The sequence below is a fragment of the Oncorhynchus kisutch genome, linkage group LG4 (genome assembly GCF_002021735.2).
Source record: "Oncorhynchus kisutch isolate 150728-3 linkage group LG4, Okis_V2, whole genome shotgun sequence".
In the NCBI taxonomy this organism is placed as follows: Eukaryota; Metazoa; Chordata; class Actinopteri; order Salmoniformes; family Salmonidae; genus Oncorhynchus; species Oncorhynchus kisutch.
In genome coordinates this window covers 35,533,386-35,553,106 of record NC_034177.2, presented here as the reverse complement: position 1 = coordinate 35,553,106, position 19,721 = coordinate 35,533,386, and the positions used below count along the sequence as shown (strand labels likewise).

Here is a 19,721-nt window from a genome sequence, read left to right as displayed (position 1 = left end):
GAAGCCTCTTAATGACTTCCGAGAGCCGATCTGTTATCCAACAATTATTATTATTATTATTATTATTAACCCTCTATTATAATTATATAAAAGCCCCTTAGATATTCTCACAGACCATATTTGTCCTAACGAAAAATGCCTCTTAGATATTAATTTAGAATCCTCCAATCCTCTAAATTTAATTAGACCTACAGTTTATTGATCTGCAGGTATTTTCATTTAGAAGCTGCCTCTTAATGAGTTCAATAATAGATTTGTACCACTGTAGATGCTGTGTTTTTATTTACAGTAGTGTATTAAGTACTCTAAAGTTTTACATTTCTATCTCCAAACCTCATATAACCGCAAAATGTAGGACAAAGCATTTAATGTACAGTATTTTTTCATCAACATCTTTATTTTTTCGTTAATAAAATATTGATAAAAATACTCTTTGGAAATGCAGATGTTTATTTCAACTACCGTACATCTCAGCTACATAAACCCTAAATCTAACAGTATTTTTGAAATGTCTCCAGTAGATTTTTGTTCCTCCTCAAAGCCCTAATTGTCATGCCCTGATCTGTTTCACCTGTCCTTGTGCTTGTCTCCATCCTCCTCCAGGTGTCGCCCATCTTCCCCATTATCCCCTAGGTACTTACACCTGTGTTCTCTGTTTGTCCGTTACCAGTTCGTCTTGTTTGCCAAGTCAACCAGCATTTTGTCTCAGCTCCTGCTTTTCCCCAGTCTCTCTTTTTCTCGCTCTCTTGGTTTTGACCTTTGCCTGTCCTGAATCTGAGCCTGTCTGCCTGACCACTCTGCCTACCCTTGACCTTAAGCCTGCCTCCCATCCTATGCCTCTGCCACCACCTTGGCAAAGGCATAGGCAACAGTCAAATGTATTCCTGAACTCAATCACTTTAGACAACATATTGAGGTTTATTCATTGTTTAAATATTCAAGGCTACCTTTGTTATTTCATTTTATAACAAAAATGCTTGCATGTATTTAAAGACATGGATGACTTCTACACTGTGTGATGACATGCACAAATGAATGAATGATTGATTGATATACTGTATATTGAAGTAGGTCTGTATGCCAATAAGTAAGTTACGCTAAAACAGCTACTGTACAGTAAACAGGACTCTTAGGTCCACAGCTCCATGTCATTTCATTAACTTAACTTCTCAAAGATGCCCTCTGGTGGTCAAACTAGCATTAACTAGCATTAATGTCAACAATTGCTGACACTTAAATAACATGCCATAGAATTCTGTGGCACCCAGTACCTGCAGTGTGATGCAACTTTTAAAGGAAGAACCACTGGAGAGGACGGTGAAGGAGGTGCAGAGGCTAAAGGAGACTGTGGAGCAGCTAAAGAGAGCCTGCATGGAGTGCAGGATGAGCAAGATGGAGAGGAAGAGAGAGAGGCTGGGGGACAGTGAGGGAGAAAGAAGAAAGAAGAAAGAGGAGAAGAAGAAGGTAGAGAGACAGGAAGACAGAGAAATGGAGATGGACAATGAGGGAGAGGGGGCAAGTGACAGGGAGAGAGCAATTGTGGTAGAGAGAGAGGGAGTGGAGAGGGCCAAGGAGATTGAGACAAAATCTCAATTTAATAAATGTTTTATTCAGGCTGTAACACAACAAAATGTGGAAAAGGTAAAGGGGTGTGAAAACTTTCTGGAGGCACTGTATGTTTTCACCACTCCACCACGTCGGCTTGAGTGATGTAAAGTTCAACACCATTGGACTCTGGAGCAGTTGAAACCCATTGTCTGGTGATGAATCATGCTTCACCATCTGGCATTTCGGATGGACGAATCTGGGTTTGGTGGATTTTAGGAGAATGCTACGTGTCCAAATGCATAGTGCCAACTGTAAAGTTGGTGGAGGAGGAATAAAAGTCTGGGGCTGTTTTTCATGCTCCAATGATGGAAAATCTTAGTGCTACAGCATACAACAGGGATGTAGAGGGTGCAATAGGTCAGCACCTCAGGAGTAAATGTCAGTTGGCTTTTCATAGCTGATCATTCAGAGTATCTCTACCGCTCTTGCTGTCTCTAGAGAGTTGAAAACAGCAGGTCTGGGACAGGTAGCACATCCGGTGAACAGGTCAGGGTTCCATAGCCTCAGGCAGAACAGTTGAAACTGGAGCAGCAGCACGACCAGGTGGACTGGGGACAGCAAGGAGCCATCAGGCCAGGTAGTCCTGAGGCATGGTCCTAGGGCTCAGGTCCTCCGAGAGAGAGCAAGAAAGAAAGAGAGAGAATTAGAGCATACTAAAATTCACACAGGACACCGGATAAGACAGGAGAAATACTCCAGATATAATAGACTGACCCAAGCCCCCCGACACATAAACTACTGCAGCATAAATACTGGAGGCTGAGACAGGAAGGGTCGGGAGACATTGTGGCCGATACCCCCGTACAGGGCCAAATAGGAAGGATATAACCCCACCCACTTTGCCAAAGTACAGCCCACACACCACTAGAGGGATATGGTCAACCACCAACTTACTATCCTGAGACAAGGCCGAGTATAGCCCACGAAGATCTCCCCCACGGCACGAACTAAAGGGGGGGCGCCAACCCTGACAGGAAGATCACGTCAGTGACTCAACCCACTGAAGTGACACACCCCTCCTAGGGATGGCATGGAAGAGCACCAGTAAGCCAGTGACTCAGCCCCCATAATAGGGTTAGAGGCAGAGAATCCCAGTGGAGAGAGGGGAACCAGCCGGGCAGACAGCAAGGATGGTTCGTTGCTCCAGTGCCTTTCCGTTTACCTTCACACTTCTGGGCCAGACTACACTCAATCATAGGACCTACTGAAGAGATGAGTCTTCAATAAAGACTTAAAGGTTGAGACTGAGTCTGCGTCTCTCACATGGATAGGCAGACTATTTCATAAAATGGAGCTCTATAGGAGAAAGCCCTGCCTCCAGCTGTTTGCTAGAAATTCTAGGGACAGTAAGGAGGCCTGCATCTTGTGACCGTAGCGTCCGTGTAGGTATGTATGGCAGGACCAAATCGGAAAGATATGTAGGAGCAAGACCATGTAATGCTTTGTAGGTTAGCAGATAAACCTTGAAATCAGCCCTAGCCTTAACAGGAAGCCAGTGTAGAGCGGCTAGCACTGGGGTAATATGATCAAATTTTTTGGTTCTAGTCATGATTCTAGCAGCTTTGTTTAGCACTAACTGAAGTTTTTTTAGTGCTTTATCCGGGTAGTCGGAAGGTAGAGCATTGCAGTAGTCTAACCTTGTCACGACTTCTGCCGAAGTCAGTTCATCTCCTTCTTCGGGCGACGTTCTGCAGTCGACGTCACCGGTCTTCTAGCCATCGCCGATCCACCTTTCATTTTCCATTTGTTTTGTCTTGTTTTCCCACACACCTGGTTTACATTCCCTCATTACTTGTTGTGTACACAACCCTCTGTTCCCCCCATGTCTGTGTGTGAAATTGTTTATTGTCAGGTTGGTACACTTACGGCTGGTGTACGCCGGGTTTTGTTTTGTACCCGTGCTTTGTGGCAGCCGGTACTTTGTACTTGGTTGTGTGTACTTTCTGCTGCCTCACTTGTTCTTTGGGTATTTGTTTCTTGTGACGCGGTTGTGTCCTGTTTTAAATATTGCCTGAGTAAAGTGCTTTGTCCACTCATCTCTGCTCTCCTGCGCCTGACTTCCATGCACCAGCTAAACCCACCGTTTGACAAACCTAGAAGTGACAAAAGCATGGCTTAATTTTTCTGCATCATTTTTGGACATAAAGTTTCAGATTTTTGCATTGCTACGAAGATGGAAAAAAGCTGTCCTTGAAACAGTCTTGATATGTTTGTCGAAAGAGACATCAGGTTCCAGAGTAACGCCGAGGTCCTTCACAGTTTTATTTGAGACGACTGTTCAACCATCAAGATTGATTGTCAGATTCAACAGATCTCTTTGTTTCTTGGAACCTAGAACTAGCATCACTGTTTTGTCAGAGTTTAAAAGTAGAACATTTGCCGCCATTCACTTCCTTATGTCTAAAACACAGGCTTTCAGAGAGGGCAATTTTGGGGCTTCACCATTTTTCATGGTTTTTCAACATTTGATTCACAAAATAGATGGCATCATGAGGACGGAAAATTATGTGGATATATTGAAGCAACATCCCAAGACATCAGTCAGGAAGTTAATGCTTGGTCCAAATGGGTCTTCCAAATGGACAATGACCCCAAGCATACTTCCAAAGTTGTGGCAAAATGGCTTAAGGACAACAAAGTCAAGGTATTGGAGGGCCATCACAAAGCCCTGACCTCAAGTCTATAGAAAATGTGTGGGCAGAACTGAAAAAGCGTGTGTGAGCAAGGAGGCCTACAAACCTGACAGCTCTGTCAGGAGGAATGGGCCAAAATTCACCCAACTTATTGTGGGAAGCTTGTGGAAGGCTACCCGAAACGTTTGACCCAAGTTAAACAATTTAAGGGCAATGCTACCAAATACTAATTGAGTGTATGTAAACTTTTGACCCACTGGGAATGTGATGAAAGAAATAAAAGCTGAAGTAAATCATTCTCTCTACTATTATTCTGACATTTCACATTCTTAAAATAAAGTGGTGATCCTAACTGACCTAAGACAGGGATTTTTTACTAGGATTAAATGTCAGGAATTGTGAAAAACTGAGTTTAAAAGTATTTGGCTAAGGTGTATGTAAACTTCCGACTTCAACTGTACACCTGTAATTATGCAGTACAAAGAAATGTACGCTCTTTTCAGAATTGTCTAATCCTAGGCTGCACCTGAGTTTCAAGTTTGTGAGTTTCAAGTTTGGGGAAGCTTACAATTTCATTTCTTCTATCATTTCTACCAATCTGCGTGCCAGTCATGATTTTCATATGTGCATTTTCTTGGAACAGTTTCATTTCAATAATAACTTTTTGTTTCTCAAGATCATTGCCACTTGCTTAATAATACAAATTGAATTAAAATCATAAAGTTAAAGTTAAAATTCCACTAATGGGTGAGCACCAGCCTCTGCTATATGGACACATTGATGCACCATGAGTGCATGGAACTAAGAGATAGCCTAGGCCAATGTAGTAGTAGGCCTATAATTGTCAACTAATTAAAAATAGCCTACAAAAACAATGACACATACAAACTGAAATATCCTGATGAAAATGCAGGTTCTTTCAATCACATGAATCTTTCTACTTTGCCTGTCTGCTTCCCTTTCTACACTCTTCGAAAAAAACGTGCTATCTTTAACCTTAAAGTGTTCTTTGGCTGTCCCCATAAGATAACCCTTTGAAGAACCATTTTTTGTTGCAGGTTGAACCTTTTGTATAGAGGGTTCTACATGTAACCCAAAATTGTTCTACCTGAAACCAAAAAGGGTTATCCTGTGAGGACAGCCAAAGAACCATTTTTTCTAAGAGTGGATCTGTCTTAACTTGAGCTATCACTAGTGAAGTGCATCATTGTAGTCTATCAAATCAACTGGGTCCAGCCCAATAACTGTGAAGGTCCAGCCCAAAGCTGTGGCTAGCGAACTTGCAACAGGTACCACGTTTACATGCGCATAGTATTCCAGATAGTAGCTCATATCCTGCTTAAGGTCTTATTCGGGATAAGCTGTTTACCTGCACCTTTGATATCCCAATCATGAGTATCCCTATACCTGTGAATAAACTGAATATTCCTTATCATATCATATCATATGTTCATATGGAATTATGCAAAAAAAAAAAAAAATATATATATATATATATATATATGTGTATTTTACCTCCATTTTTTCTCCCCAATCTTAATCTTGTTTCATGCTTACTTTAGGTTACTTCCGGCGCCGACAGAGATGGCCGCCTCACTTCGCGTTCCTAGGAAACTATGCAGTTTTTTGTTTTTTTTACGTGTTATTTCTTACATTAGTACCCCAGGTCATCTTAGGTTTCATTGCATACAGTCGAGAAGAACTACGGAATATAAGAGCAGCGTCAACTTACCATCAGTACAACCAAGAATATGCCTTTCGCGAAGTGGATCCTGTGTTCTGCCTTCTTTTTTTTTTCTTCTTTTTTTCCCCCCCAATTTCGTGGTATCCAATTGTTGTAGTAGCTACTATCTTGTCTCATCGCTACAACTCCCGTACGGGCTCAGGAGAGACGAAGGTTTAAAGTCATGCGTCCTCCGATACACAACCCAACCAGCCGTACTGCTTCTTAACACAGCGCGCATCCAACCCGGAAGCCAGCCGCACCAATATGTCGGAGGGTACACCTGGCAACTTTGGTTAGCGCGCACTGCGCCCGGCCCGCCACAGGAGTCGCTGGTGCGCGATGAGTAAAGGACATCCCTACCGACCAAGCCCTCCCTAACCCGGAGGACGCTAGTCCAATTGTGCGTCGCCCCACGGACCTCCTGGTCGCAGCCGGTTACGACAGAGCCTGGGCGCGAACCCAGGGACTCTGATGGCACAGCTGGCACTGCAGTACAGCGCCCTTAACCACTGCGCCACCCGGGAGGCCCGTGTTCTGCCTTTCACCCAGGACAACGGAATGGATCCCAGCCGGCGACCCAAAAAAACGACTTCGTAAAAGAGGGAAACGAAGCGGTCTTCTGGTCAGACTCCGGAGACGGGCACATCGTGCACCACTCCCTAGTATACTTCTCGCCAATGTCCAGTCTCTTGACAACAAGGTTGATGAAATCCGAGCAAGGGTAGCATTCCAGAGGGACATCAGAGACTGTAACGTTCTTTGCTTCACGGAAACATGGCTCACTGGAGAGACGCTATCGGAGTCGGTGCAGCCAGCTGGTTTCTCCACGCATCGCGCCGACAGAAACAAACATCTTTCTGGTAAGAAGAGGGGCGGGGGCGTATGCTTCATGGACGTGGTGTGGCCACAACAACATACAGGAACTCAAGTCCTTCTGTTCACCTGATTTAGAATTCCTCACAATCAAATGTCGACCGCATTATCTACCAAGGGAATTCTCTTTGATTATAATCACAGCCGTATATATTCCCCCCCAAGCAGACACATCGATGGCTCTGAACAAACTTTATTTGACTCTTTGCAAACTGGAATCCATACATCCTGAGGCTGCATTCATTGTAGCTGGGGATTTTAACAAGGCTAATCTGAAAACAAGACTCCCTAAATTGTATCAGCATATCGATTGCACAACCAGGGCTGGCAAAACCTTGGATCATTGCTATTCTAACTTCCGCGACGCATATAAGGCCCTGCCCCGCCCTCCTTTCGGAAAAGCTGACCACGACTCCATTTTGTTGATCCCTGCCTACAGACAGAAACTAAAACAAGAAGCTCCCACGCTGAGGTCTGTCCAACGCTGGTCCGACCAATCTGATTCCACACTCCAAGACTGCTTCCATCACATGGACTGGGATATGTTTCGTATTGCGTCAGACAACAACATTGACGAATACGCTGATTCGGTGTGCGAGTTCATTAGAATGTGCGTTGAAGATGTTGTTCCCATAGCAACGATTAAAACATTCCCAAACCAGAAACCGTGGATTGATGGCAGCATTCGCGTGAAACTGAAAGCGTGAACCACTGCTTTTAATCAGGGCAAGGTGACCGGAAACATGACCGAATACAAACAGTGTAACTATTCCCTCCGCAAGGCAATCAAACAAGCTAAGCGTCAGTATAGAGACAAAGTAGAATCTCAATTCAACGGCTCAGACACAAGAGGTATGTGGCATGGTCTACAGTCAATCACGGATTACAAAAAGAAAACCAGCCCCGTCACGGACCAGGATGTCTTGCTCCCAGGCAGACTAAATAACTTTTTTGCCCGCTTTGAGGACAATACAGTGCCACTGACACGGTCTGCAACCAAAACATGCGGCCTCTCCTTCACTGCAGCCGAGGTGAGTAAACGTGTTAACCCTCGCAAGGCTGCAGGCCCAGACGGCATCCCCAGCCGCGCCCTCAGAGAATGCCCAGACCAGCTGGCTGGTGTGTTTACGGACATATTCAATCAATCCCTATCCCAGTCTGCTGTTCCCACATGCTTCAAGAGGGCCACCATTGTTCCTGTTCCCAGGAAAGCTAAGGTAACTGAGCTAAACCACTACCGCCCCGTAGCACTCACTTCCGTCATCATGAAGTGCTTTGAGAGACTAGTCAAGGACCATATCACCTCCACCCTACCTGACACCCTAGACCCACTCCAATTTGCTTACCGCCCAAATAGGTCCACAGACGATGCAATCTCAACCATACTGCACACTGCCCTAACCCATCTGGACAAGAGGAATACCTATGTGAGAATGCTGTTCATCGACTACAGCTCGGCATTTAACACCATAGTACCCTCCAAGCTTGTCATCAAGCTCGAGACCCTGGGTCTCGACCCCGCCCTGTGCAACTGGGTACTGGACTTCCTGACGGGCCGCCCCCAGGTGGTGAGGGTAGGCAACAACATCTCCACCCCGCTGATCCTCAACACTGGGGCCCCACAAGGGTGCGTTCTGAGCCCTCTCCTGTACTCCCTGTTCACCCACGACTGCGTGGCCACGCACGCCTCCAACTCAATCATCAAGTTTGCGGACGACACAACAATGGTAGGCTTGATTACCAACAACGATGAGACGGCCTACAGGGAGGAGGTGAGGGCCCTCGGAGTGTGGTGTCAGGAAAATAACCTCACACTCAACGTCAACAAAACTAAGGAGATGATTGTGGACTTCAGGAAACAGCAGAGCGAACACCCCCCTATCCACATCGATGGAACAGTAGTGGAGAGGGTAGTAAGTTTTAAGTTCCTCGGCCTACACATGACAGACAAACTGAATTGGTCCACCCACACAGACAGCATCGTGAAGAAGGCGCAGCAGCGCCTCTTCAACCTCAGGAGGCTGAAGAAATTCGGCTTGTCACCAAAAGCACTCACAAACTTCTACAGATGCACAATCGAGAGCATCCTGGCGGGCTGTATCACCGCCTGGTACGGCAACTGCTCCGCCCACAAACGTAAGGCTCTCCAGAGGTTAGTGAGGTCTGCACTACGCATCACCGGGGGCAAACTACCTGCCCTCCAGGACACCTACACCACCCGATGTTACAGGAAGGCCATAAAGATCATCAAGGACAACAACCACCCGAGCCACTGCCTGTTCACCCCGCTATCATCCAGAAGGCGAGGTCAGTACAGGTGCATCAAAGCTGGGACCGAGAGACTGAAAAACAGCTTCTATCTCAAGGTCATCAGACTGTTAAACAGCCACCACTAACATTGAGTGGCTGCTGCCAACACACTGACTCAACTCTAGCCACTTTAATAATGGGAATTGATGGGAAATTATGTAAAATATATCACTAGCCACTTTAAACAATGCTACCTAATAGAATGTTTACATACCCTACATTATTCATCTCATATGTATACGTATATACTGTACTCTATATCATCTGCTGCATCTTTATGTAATACATGTATCACTAGCCACTTTAACTATGCCACTTTGTTTACATACTCATCTCATATGTATATACTGTACTCGATACCATCTACTGTATCTTGCCTATGCCGCTCTGTACCATCACTCATTCATATATCTTTATGTACATATTATTTATCCCCCTACACTTGTGTGTATAAGACAGTAGTTTTGGAATTGTTAGTTAGATTACTTGTTGGTTATTACTGCATTGTCGGAACTAGAAGCACAAGCATTTCGCTACACTCACATTAACATCTGCTAACCATGTGTATGTGACAAATAAAATTTGATTTGATTTTCTGCAACTCCCCAACGGCCTGGGAGAGGTGAAGGTCAAGTCATGCCTCCTCCAAAATATGACCCTCCAAACCATGCTTCTTTACACCAGCCCGATTATTAGTGCTGGTGAAAAGATGTTCAACTGAAGACTGAAGTCAGCCTGCAGATGCTCAGCCGCCACAAGGAGTCGCAATGAGCCAAGTAAATCCCTCCCTGCCAAACCCTCCTCTATCCAGACGACGTTGGGCCAATTGTACGCAGCCCCATGGGACCCCGGGTCACTGCAGGTTGTGACACAACCTGGGATCGAACCCGAGTCTGTAGTGACGCCTCAAGCACGGTATTGCCTTAGATCGCTGTGCCACTCATGAGGCCGGAATTATGTGTTTCTTGCAGTAAAAGGATTTAATAAATGTTAATTTTGTCTCTGGAACAGGAGTGGAGAAATATGAGTTCTTTCTTTCAGCGTCAGCATCTCTTGAGAAAATGCAAAGGTGCATGTAGCCTAATGGGTAATCTTTGACTGTTATGCAAGCAGACAGTATTTCAACCACATAAAATATGCACCCAAGACGAACTGAAGTCTTATCAGAAACATGTTTAATCATTTTTCTCAGCTTTTAATTTCCTTAAAATTGGTCAAACGGATGACATTGGACATTTAGCACAGGACCAATCTTTCCACTATTTTGGAGTTATGACATAAAACATAAAATAAGCTGCATGTATCTAACTATAGTGTCCCTGTACCTTGAATAAACAGAATATTCCTCATTTAAGTTCATATGGGTTAAATGGAATAGTAACTGAATGAACACTGACTTTAGGCCTATATATATGTAGCGTAATATAATATTAACTCCAGCAGAATTATGCATTTCTTGCAGTAAAATGAAACAACAAATGTAGGTTACATTTTGTCTCAGGAACAGAAGTGGAGAAAAATGATTTATTTCTAACTGTTGTAGTTGACAAACAAATGGACTACCAAATGTCCAAAGTTGTAATATGGCCTACCAAATGTCGGAAATTATAAGCAAGAACGTTTGTAAATTAGGGGTGAAAGTAGCGAGTATGGTATATTATGGTGGATCGAACTGTGCAGGTAGACAACTTTTTTAAGTGATTTGTTTGACAATCAGATGAAAACATCATAACACAACCCCATAGACTGCACAACACCCAGGATATGCGCCACTGAGCCTGCGCAGACCGCGAAAAATAACAGTAAACGGGATCAAATGTTTATATGCCACAGCATCCCGTTAAAATCAGCATACACCTGACATTTTGTCCTGGTTTAGCATAACCTGAATACAAGGTTTTTTGATTATCTCAAAAACAGAATACTTTAGTATCCCGAATAATAACGGGTTATTAATGTGCCTATTTCCAGGCCCTCAAAGTTCCCCGCGTCAGTGATCTCTGGACAGACACAGCCGTTTTTGAAAAGGGAAATCAAATAAATGTATAACTAACCCAAGATAATTAAATATCTGTCTTTTACATGGGAGCAAATGAAGCATCGTGAGCAGAACAAGCAAGGAGGTTCACCAAGCACGAGTTTAATGGCGCGTTGTAGCACCTATTTGCATATTTCCGTTAGGGAACCCCTCCTCTGTGAAGTGCGCGTGCGCACAAACTCAATTCGACCTTGTACTCCTGCTAAAAAATCTTTGGCATAGCGTCAAGTCTAGAAATTTTAGGGCACTGTGTTCGTAACAGATTTGTAGTTTTGGGAACAGAAAATGTATTGAGATCAGATGTTTAATCAATGAGACAATGTGCAGAAGATCGGACCAGTTTCACCTAGTTGCATCTTTTCCCGCTACCGACTGAACTTCCTCTCACTACCATATTTGGTAGTGAGAAAACGTTCTAAACGGTTAATAGCCCACGTGACGTGTCTGAGTTACCCCCTCTATCTGTGGGGAAAAATTTCAGGCATTTTATGAAATTTCCACTGGCTATATGGGATCCTCAGAGAGTTACATTATACTATTTCACACTGTGAGAATATATTATCATTCACAATGGATTAAAATAAAAGCATTTCATTGATTTTCCAGAGGACCACTAATTTGTAGCGAATTGGGCGAAACCAAAAATAAAAAAATGTGGTGGTCCTAAAAAAGGTTATTATCTTTAAAATAATTTCTGAGGAAAGTGATTATGTATAAAATCTCAAACTTTTTAATATTTATGTTATTAAATACGGCCAATTACATTTATTACGTCTTCTCATATTAATGTTAATTGTTTTTGTACCCCCCCACCAAGCACGGCATTTCCTACGTCGTCAGTTTGAAATGGTTGGCCAGACAAAGGCAGCACAGCGTAGCCACGGGAAGAAGCGCCATGAATCCATCAACAGAACTGAAATGCTAATATAAACGGTGCCCTTTTACCCATTACACAGAAGAAAAGAATACTGCGGGTTTAAGAGATACATTTTCAGTTTTTATTTTGAAAATGAACGACCGACTGGATCCACTTGAAGAACGACAACCGTCATCTGACTTGAACATGGGTAGAGTCGCCTGACGGTCTCTGTTTTCCGCCTTATGGTTCGCTAGCTAGCCTAGGCTACTAGCCAGGCAAGCTAACGTCAGCTAGTTGTCTACGTTTTCATGGGAAGCAGGTAGCTAACTATCTCAGTTGATTTGGAATAATATAACACAACCTGAACTTCGCGTTGGATTTTCAGATATGTATTATGTAAAGCTGGCTTGGGATTCCTGGACTTTGAACATGTTCTTTTTCTGAGTTACATTAGTTAACTTCGCGAACAGTTAACGTTAGCTAGCCTACTCGAATAATAGGATACCTGGTTAGTTTTGGCTAACCTCTCCCCTTCCAAACATGTTTGAAATGGAGACACACATATCTGGCCTTTTCCCGGAAATTTTAGCTATGATTTTCAGTTACTTGGACGTAAGGGACAAAGGTAGAGTGGCCCAAGTGTGTGCGGCCTGGAGGGACGCTTCGTACCACAAGTCTGTGTGGAGGGGGGTGGAAGCGAAGCTTCATCTGCGGAGGGCCAATCCGTCCCTGTTCCCCAGCCTCCATACCCGGGGTATCAAGAAGGTCCAGATCCTCAGCCTGCGGCGCAGCCTGAGCTACGTGATCCAGGGGATGCCAAACATTGAAAGCCTTAACCTATGTGGCTGTTTTAACCTCACGGACAATGGCCTCGGACATGCTTTTGTTCAGGACATCCCTTCCTTGCGGATCCTCAACCTCAGCCTCTGCAAACCAATCACAGACTCAAGCCTGGGCAGGATTGCCCAGTATCTAAAAAATCTGGAGGTGCTGGAACTCGGTGGCCTCAGTAACATCACCAACACAGGCCTTTTGCTCATTGCCTGGGGCTTGCACAAACTAAAGAGCCTTAATTTGCGGAGCTGCAGGCATGTGTCAGACGTGGGCATCGGTCACCTGGCTGGGATGACCCGAAGCGCTGCCGAAGGCTGCCTCTCTCTGGAGCAGCTGACCCTGCAAGACTGCCAAAAGCTGACGGACCTGTCCCTCAAACACGTCTCCAAGGGACTGGCCAATCTCAAGGTGCTCAACCTCAGCTTTTGCGGAGGAATATCGGACGCCGGTATGATCCACCTGTCGAATATGACTCACCTGTGGAGCCTCAACCTGCGGTCGTGTGACAACATAAGTGACACAGGCATCATGCACCTGGCAATGGGTTCTCTACAGCTTTCTGGCCTCGACGTGTCCTTCTGCGACAAGATAGGTGACCAGAGCCTGGCCTACATTGCCCAGGGGCTGTACCAGCTCAAGTCTCTGTCCCTGTGCTCCTGCCACATCAGTGACGACGGGATCAACCGGATGGTGCGCCAGATGCACGAGCTCAAGACCCTGAACATCGGGCAGTGCGTACGCATCACTGACAAGGGGCTGGAGCTAATCGCCGACCACCTGACGCAGCTCACCGGTATCGACCTGTACGGGTGTACCAAAATCACCAAGCGGGGGCTGGAGAGGATAACGCAGCTCCCGTGCCTTAAAGTGTTAAACCTGGGACTATGGCAAATGACGGAGAGTGAGAAAGTGAGGTGAAAGCCAAGCTGGGAGGAAGAAGTGGGGGTTTTCACCGTGGAAGGTGTATTATTTTTCATCTTCATAGAATACCAGAGCGGGTCAGTTTGTATACTTTTACATTACCTTTTAATAACTATAATACTGTGACCTTAATTTTAGTAGAAGGGATCAACCCTTTTAAACATTCACTGTCATAGCATTATTCCACCCCTTATTTTGGTATAATTGCTTTCTCCCTTATTTCCATGTTAACTATCCTGTCATTGTATCACATGTTATAAGGTTTTTACTAGCTACCTCATTCATTGAAGAAACTGGAGTGCCTGGGACACAACCCCACTGTCTCTCCATGCAAACAAAAATAAATATGGGATATCTGCCACATTTTTCAACTTTCCCTTTAACTGTTTACCAGTATTGATGATAGACTCATGCAAAACAACTATGTTCTAACACAGTCCCTCAAATGAAGGCCTTCATGCCTTGGATTGAAGCTTTGACTAAGAAGTATTTTTCTTATGTTAATAAATATGTTTTATAATGAATGGCTGTAAGCCAGAACATTGTACTTCAAATTGAAGTGAATAGTTTGTTTTTGAAGTACACCTTTTTGAATTGGTAGTTTCAATGCCTGAGGAGTTGTACTGTATCTAACATTGTAATCTGCCTTTCCTAATTCCTTCTGGTAAATATGAACAGTGTGGATATGACAGGGGTAAACTATCTGCCTTCTCCCCCCTGGGGACTTTAGAATGGAGAGTGGAAAAATAGACTTTATCTTGCCCTTGGTTATCAAGAGCATGTATTTGAAGTCTGTATGCAACATATCAATAACCTACATCATATTTTCTCCTGTAACGCCTTCATGGAAAGATCATTGGTGTGTTTTTTAAAAAAGGGTCATTTTAAAATGGTTTTATATTCATACAACAGTGATATTTATTAATAAAAATGCTGATTTTTCTTTTGCGAAATGGTTTATTTTGAGTTCTGTCGCCCATTTGAGGTTTATAGGAGGGCCTTACTATGAAAAAGCAGGTACTAAATATGGCAGAAGGTGCAGGGTGTTCAGAACATTAGGGGCCATTCCATTATCTTACTCTAATACAAGTTATGCTGGTCCAGAAACAACCATTTGGGGTCGCACACTTCATATGTATAACCTCCCAGTAATTTATTGGGTAAAAACAAAAACATTTCAGCATCACTGTGCCGTTTATCCGGTGTGTGACAAATCATTTTGTTTTATGTTACACTTAATTATGCTGCTAAATATGCACAATGGCAGTATTGTAAACAAAAATCCCCACAGAGAGTGAAAGACTGATAGGATATGTTTATTTACATACATACAAAATGCAAATACTCAAACGTGTCTGTTTTGCTTTAATTTTACGTAACATTTTTCATCATTAACACAGACGGAAGGCAGTACATTTCTTTAACAAATGCAAAAGAAAGTTTAAAAAAATTAAACGAGAACCATGACTTTAGAAGTAGCCCCTTTAACAGCACTGTGTTCCTGAATGAAGAGTTGAAAACAAAGACCATCACAGACTGGTGAGTCCACAGACATTAAGGCAAGGGCAGGGATACACAGGCTAGGGCCCCGTTGCAACTTTTTTGAAAGACACATTTTTTTTCCCTCCTTCCTGAAATAAAACTGTTCACATGACCTGGATAGGTGAAAGCTGACCAGTGAAACCCTTTGCTTTTACCTCTACGATTTTATCAGGTCAGTAATTACTTCTGGAAAGGGAGATGGCCATAGAGAGTACTTTAGAATCACATCCTGGTTTATGGACAAGGGGCAGGATAAGAGAACCTAAACAGTAGCCTAGTCTCCAACTCTGGTCCTGGAGACCAAGCTGATTTGTAACTTATCATTGTTCAACCATGGACAGATTGAAATAGAAATGTACTGTACAGAGCATTTCTAAATGCCAGAGACTGGCAGCGTGCTCTGTAAATCAGGCCACTGAATATCAGGAGAACCATGGTTGGAGACCGTTCTGTCCTAAACGGTCAGACTACTGTGTGAGACATGTGGAGAACAGGGGAACACAGTCTAGGGGGCGTCATTCCCACAAACATCTCGGACATATGAAATAACTAAACACTGGAACCTCAGGGTAATACGTTTACATCATGTGGAAAAAGTATACATAAAAAATTCAAGAAATATACATAAATGAAATAAAATAAAAAGTACTCTCCCTCTACACAGTCACAGTTTGAAAACATTTGAAGTTTACATGTAATTTGACATTTATAAAAGTTTTTTATTTTATTTTTTAGAAATATTTCTCCAGTTTTAGCTGAAGACACTAGAACGGTCTGCCATTTTGTTCAGAGAGCCTTGCTCCTCACGATTCTGTGCAAACATTCAATGCATATATATCCATATGGTCAACATCATACTTTTATATGTATATATATTTATAGAACATGACTTTCTGCAATTTATGGCAGTACGGTCATATCTTTTGTCTTCAGACAAATTGAGACACACACACACAAAATAGACAACTAACTGCACTGCTTTTAGCTTCTCACTTTGTTTTTTTACAGAATTCACAACATCTTCCACTGGGTTACATTTATGTAGTCACTACTAGGGTTGAACGGTGGGAACCCGGTTACCGGGATTTACCTCTAAAAAATCACTCGCTTTTCCCTGGGATAAATAACTGCGAGAAACCGGTAAATTATAATAAATGATTTATATGAACAGTATGGTGTGAAATGGAACTGTTACATTATATGCTATATCTAAATCTGGCTTCTCTACGGCCTCTGCATGAATCAGCGCTCAGGGTGGGGACAGACAGCAGCCCATCTCAGTATGGAGCACAGTTCATAATGCATGTAGACCTATCATCTCAACTTTTTGTTCTTGTGACAGGTGGGACTACATTTGCTGCAGCATGGCCTATGTTACAGTAATATAAAGATCTAATTTACCCATCTCCTTCTGGCTTACGGGGGTCTTGTTTTTTCTCTGTCGCTCTCCATCAACTCCATCCAAAATAGATAATCCTGTTCTAGATTGATATATAGCCCTATATATAGAGATGTTCTAGCCTACCTTCTACGGGTAATACGTTCAATGCAGTATTAGCCTTATATTTAGCTAATTAATGATGGGTTATGCATAATAAGCTTTAACTTATAGCCTCTGTCTCTTATCCAATACGCAAGCACCTGTGCTCCGCTGACCTCTATCCTTAAAAAAAACACTCCTTAGCTCTTGGAGTCCCATGCAGGAAAAGCTAGACCAGAATAGCTTGCTGGACATCATTTTTTAAAGCTTTTTTTTATACTAATAGACTATTTGAAGAGGGATGCCTTCTCTTTTTAGCTGAATGTTATACACAGAAGTCAATAGAACTCATGGGTAATTTGAAAGATGAGTGAACTCGCGATGGCGGTAGGCTATAGCAGTTATTTATTTAGACCCATAACCATTCAATCTTTGTGATGCGAAGTGAAAGCCTGTTGCATCTAATTCTAGTCCTATATTATTCAAGAATGTCATTAGAATGATGAAGATAAGGACAACGAAACGCATTTAATTGAATTGTTGAAAGCACGGAAAGAATGAGAGAAAGAGGATAACATTCAGGGTTTATAAACAGGTAGGTATAGAAATGTCAGCCTACTAATTATACAAATAGGCCCAATTATATTTCAAAATTAAAATCAAATTCGCTAGCCAATACTTTGAACTTTGTAGGCCGCATGTGCTGCACCAGAATTGCATGTTCTCTTCTGCTTCATCATGGTTTCAATGACGTGCCTAATTCCAGTCCATATAATACAATACAGTCCACAGTCAAAAATATTAGCCTACTGGAGCTAGTTTCATTTATTTACCCAAGAGAGCATAGGCTATAGCTGGCTACATCTAGGGGCTTCTATGTTTTTCTGTCACGCATAATGTGCAGTAGCCTTTATCATACATGTATTGGATAATGGCATAATCATAATGGCATAATCATTTGGGCATTTTTGGGCTTAGGCTCATTAAATGTTGTTAATGTAGGGCTCATAAATGTTTTTAAAATATATGGCTCATCAGGCTCAGCTAGATTCAGGTTAGAATGTTCATGCTGATCAAAGCTCTAATCAAATCCAAACATATATGCTTTATAATTCTTTTGAATGAAACCTCCGGTTTTGGTGGGAAACACCAGGTTACCCAGGAGAAAAGGGATTTATTTTCGGGACGGAACATTTCTAAAACACCAGGAAAATATTCAACCCTAGTCACTACGTATTTAATGAGTCACTAATTGATTTAAAAAAAGGTTCAAACCCACTGGGAAGGGACTTTCATATCCTTTTAAGTAGGATTCACTATCATTTCATTACAAGAACCGTACACTCAGAAGCTTTGGAAAAATGCACAAAAGGGGCAACGTCAATCTCAGGGAACATAATTCAATCATAAATTAAACAATGATAATGTTTTACAAAGTCATATCTATAGAAACTTTGGATGAGATCCTATGACTGGTAATCTCTTCATGTCTTATGTCAAGCTGTAGCACCAATAGAACTGAGGAAGAAAAAGGTCCCTCATGTAGGTCCAGTATTGATCCCTTTGCACACTCAAAGGCCACTCTATCGTACCGTCCCCAAATGACACCATATTCCATATAGTGCACTACAGTGGAGGGTGCTGAGGGGAGGACGGCTCATAATAAGGCATGGATCGGAGTAAATGGAATGGATTCAAACACATGGAAACCATGTTTTTGATGTATATGATACCATTCCCCTACAGCCATTACCACGAGCCTGTCCTCACCCATTAAGGTGCCACCAACCTCCTGTGGTCCACTACTAGAAGTGTACGTGGCTAAAATAAACTAACGTTGCATACCACATATTGAAGAGGGTGCTGTGTGCAAAACCATCTAAAACCAACCACTGCCTGCCTGCCTGTCCCCCCCCCCGGTCAAAATCCTTACTTGATGTAAATCAGACACTGATGTCAATGGGAGATGTGTGTGGAAGTTCAAGTTAGGATATTGAGTTAGGATTCCTCCCTCTTATGTCTTAAGATACGTTCACAGAACATGCAGTAAGTCAGCCAGAGATAAAGCCCCACAAGCCCTAAAACCCAGCTAGTCTCTCTCTCTCTCTCATTGGGTGGTTGAGGGGGAAATGGGAAAAGTTTTGTTGTTCAGAAACTCACATAGGAGATTCTTAATGTCAAACATAGGAAATAACACATAATATATGCTAAATGTTTTTGTTTTAATGGTCACTGGTTTTTAAACATTTCCATGCCATGACTCCCCACCATTCAGAAAAAACACTGGTTTAGATACAAAGAGAAAACAACGGTTGTGTCAGTAGGGACAAAAACGTAGAAAACTTTGAAAAAAATGAAACAGGGAGGTGCTACCTTAACTTTGTTTTCTCTTTCAAAACGTTTTTGTGCGATGTGCACGACTGAACACAACCCATGACCAGCATGCATCTACATCCTTCCACCATTAGCCCACTGTGTGACTGTTCTTCATCAGTTAATAATCATCATCTCCTCAGGCTGGTGAATCTCCCCAGGAATGAGAATTGAGCATGTGGGGGTGTAGTATGATCGCTCAGTCCTCCCTCCGCCAAGATCACGTGTGGATAGATGGGAGGAAGGTTGTCTGAAGCTCATGCAGGGTCCTGGGGTCATCAGGGGGTGGTCTATAAAGGTGAGAGTTCAGCAGGACTCCTCCAGCGCGTTGACCACCTGCTCCAGGATGTCAGGGCAGTAGTCAGCGATCTGCTGCAGCACTGAGTTGGCATACTCCTGCAGCTCCCCGCTCTCCTTCTCACACAACTCCAACTCCAGTTCCAACTAAGGAGGAAGGGAGGGGGGGAGAAAAAGGGACAGAGGGAGAGATAATGAGTTAGCATACTTCTCCTCCCCCACCATCT

General features: G+C 43.1%; 2 protein-coding genes across 5 annotated transcripts in view; one reads left to right on the top strand and one right to left on the bottom strand.

Annotated features, from left to right (window-relative positions):
• Positions 1-11,990: 11,990 nt before the first annotated feature.
• Positions 11,991-18,970, top strand: LOC109889469 (F-box/LRR-repeat protein 14). Its single transcript, XM_020480914.2, has one exon. The coding sequence runs from the start codon at positions 12,588-12,590 to the stop codon at positions 13,797-13,799; it is 1,212 nt and encodes a 403-aa protein (XP_020336503.1). The 5' UTR covers positions 11,991-12,587; the 3' UTR covers positions 13,800-18,970.
• LOC109889462 (ELKS/Rab6-interacting/CAST family member 1) overlaps positions 15,103-19,721 on the bottom strand; it is a 30,899-nt gene continuing 26,280 nt past the window's right edge. For all 4 annotated transcript variants that reach the window (XR_004209713.1, XM_031822898.1, XM_020480903.2 and 1 more), the window contains one exon: positions 15,103-19,641. Coding sequence is in view for 3 of the 4 variants with exons in the window: in XM_031822898.1 (XP_031678758.1) it covers positions 19,504-19,641 (138 nt within the window). In the remaining variant the exon portion in view is untranslated. The remainder of the gene's footprint in view (positions 19,642-19,721) is intronic.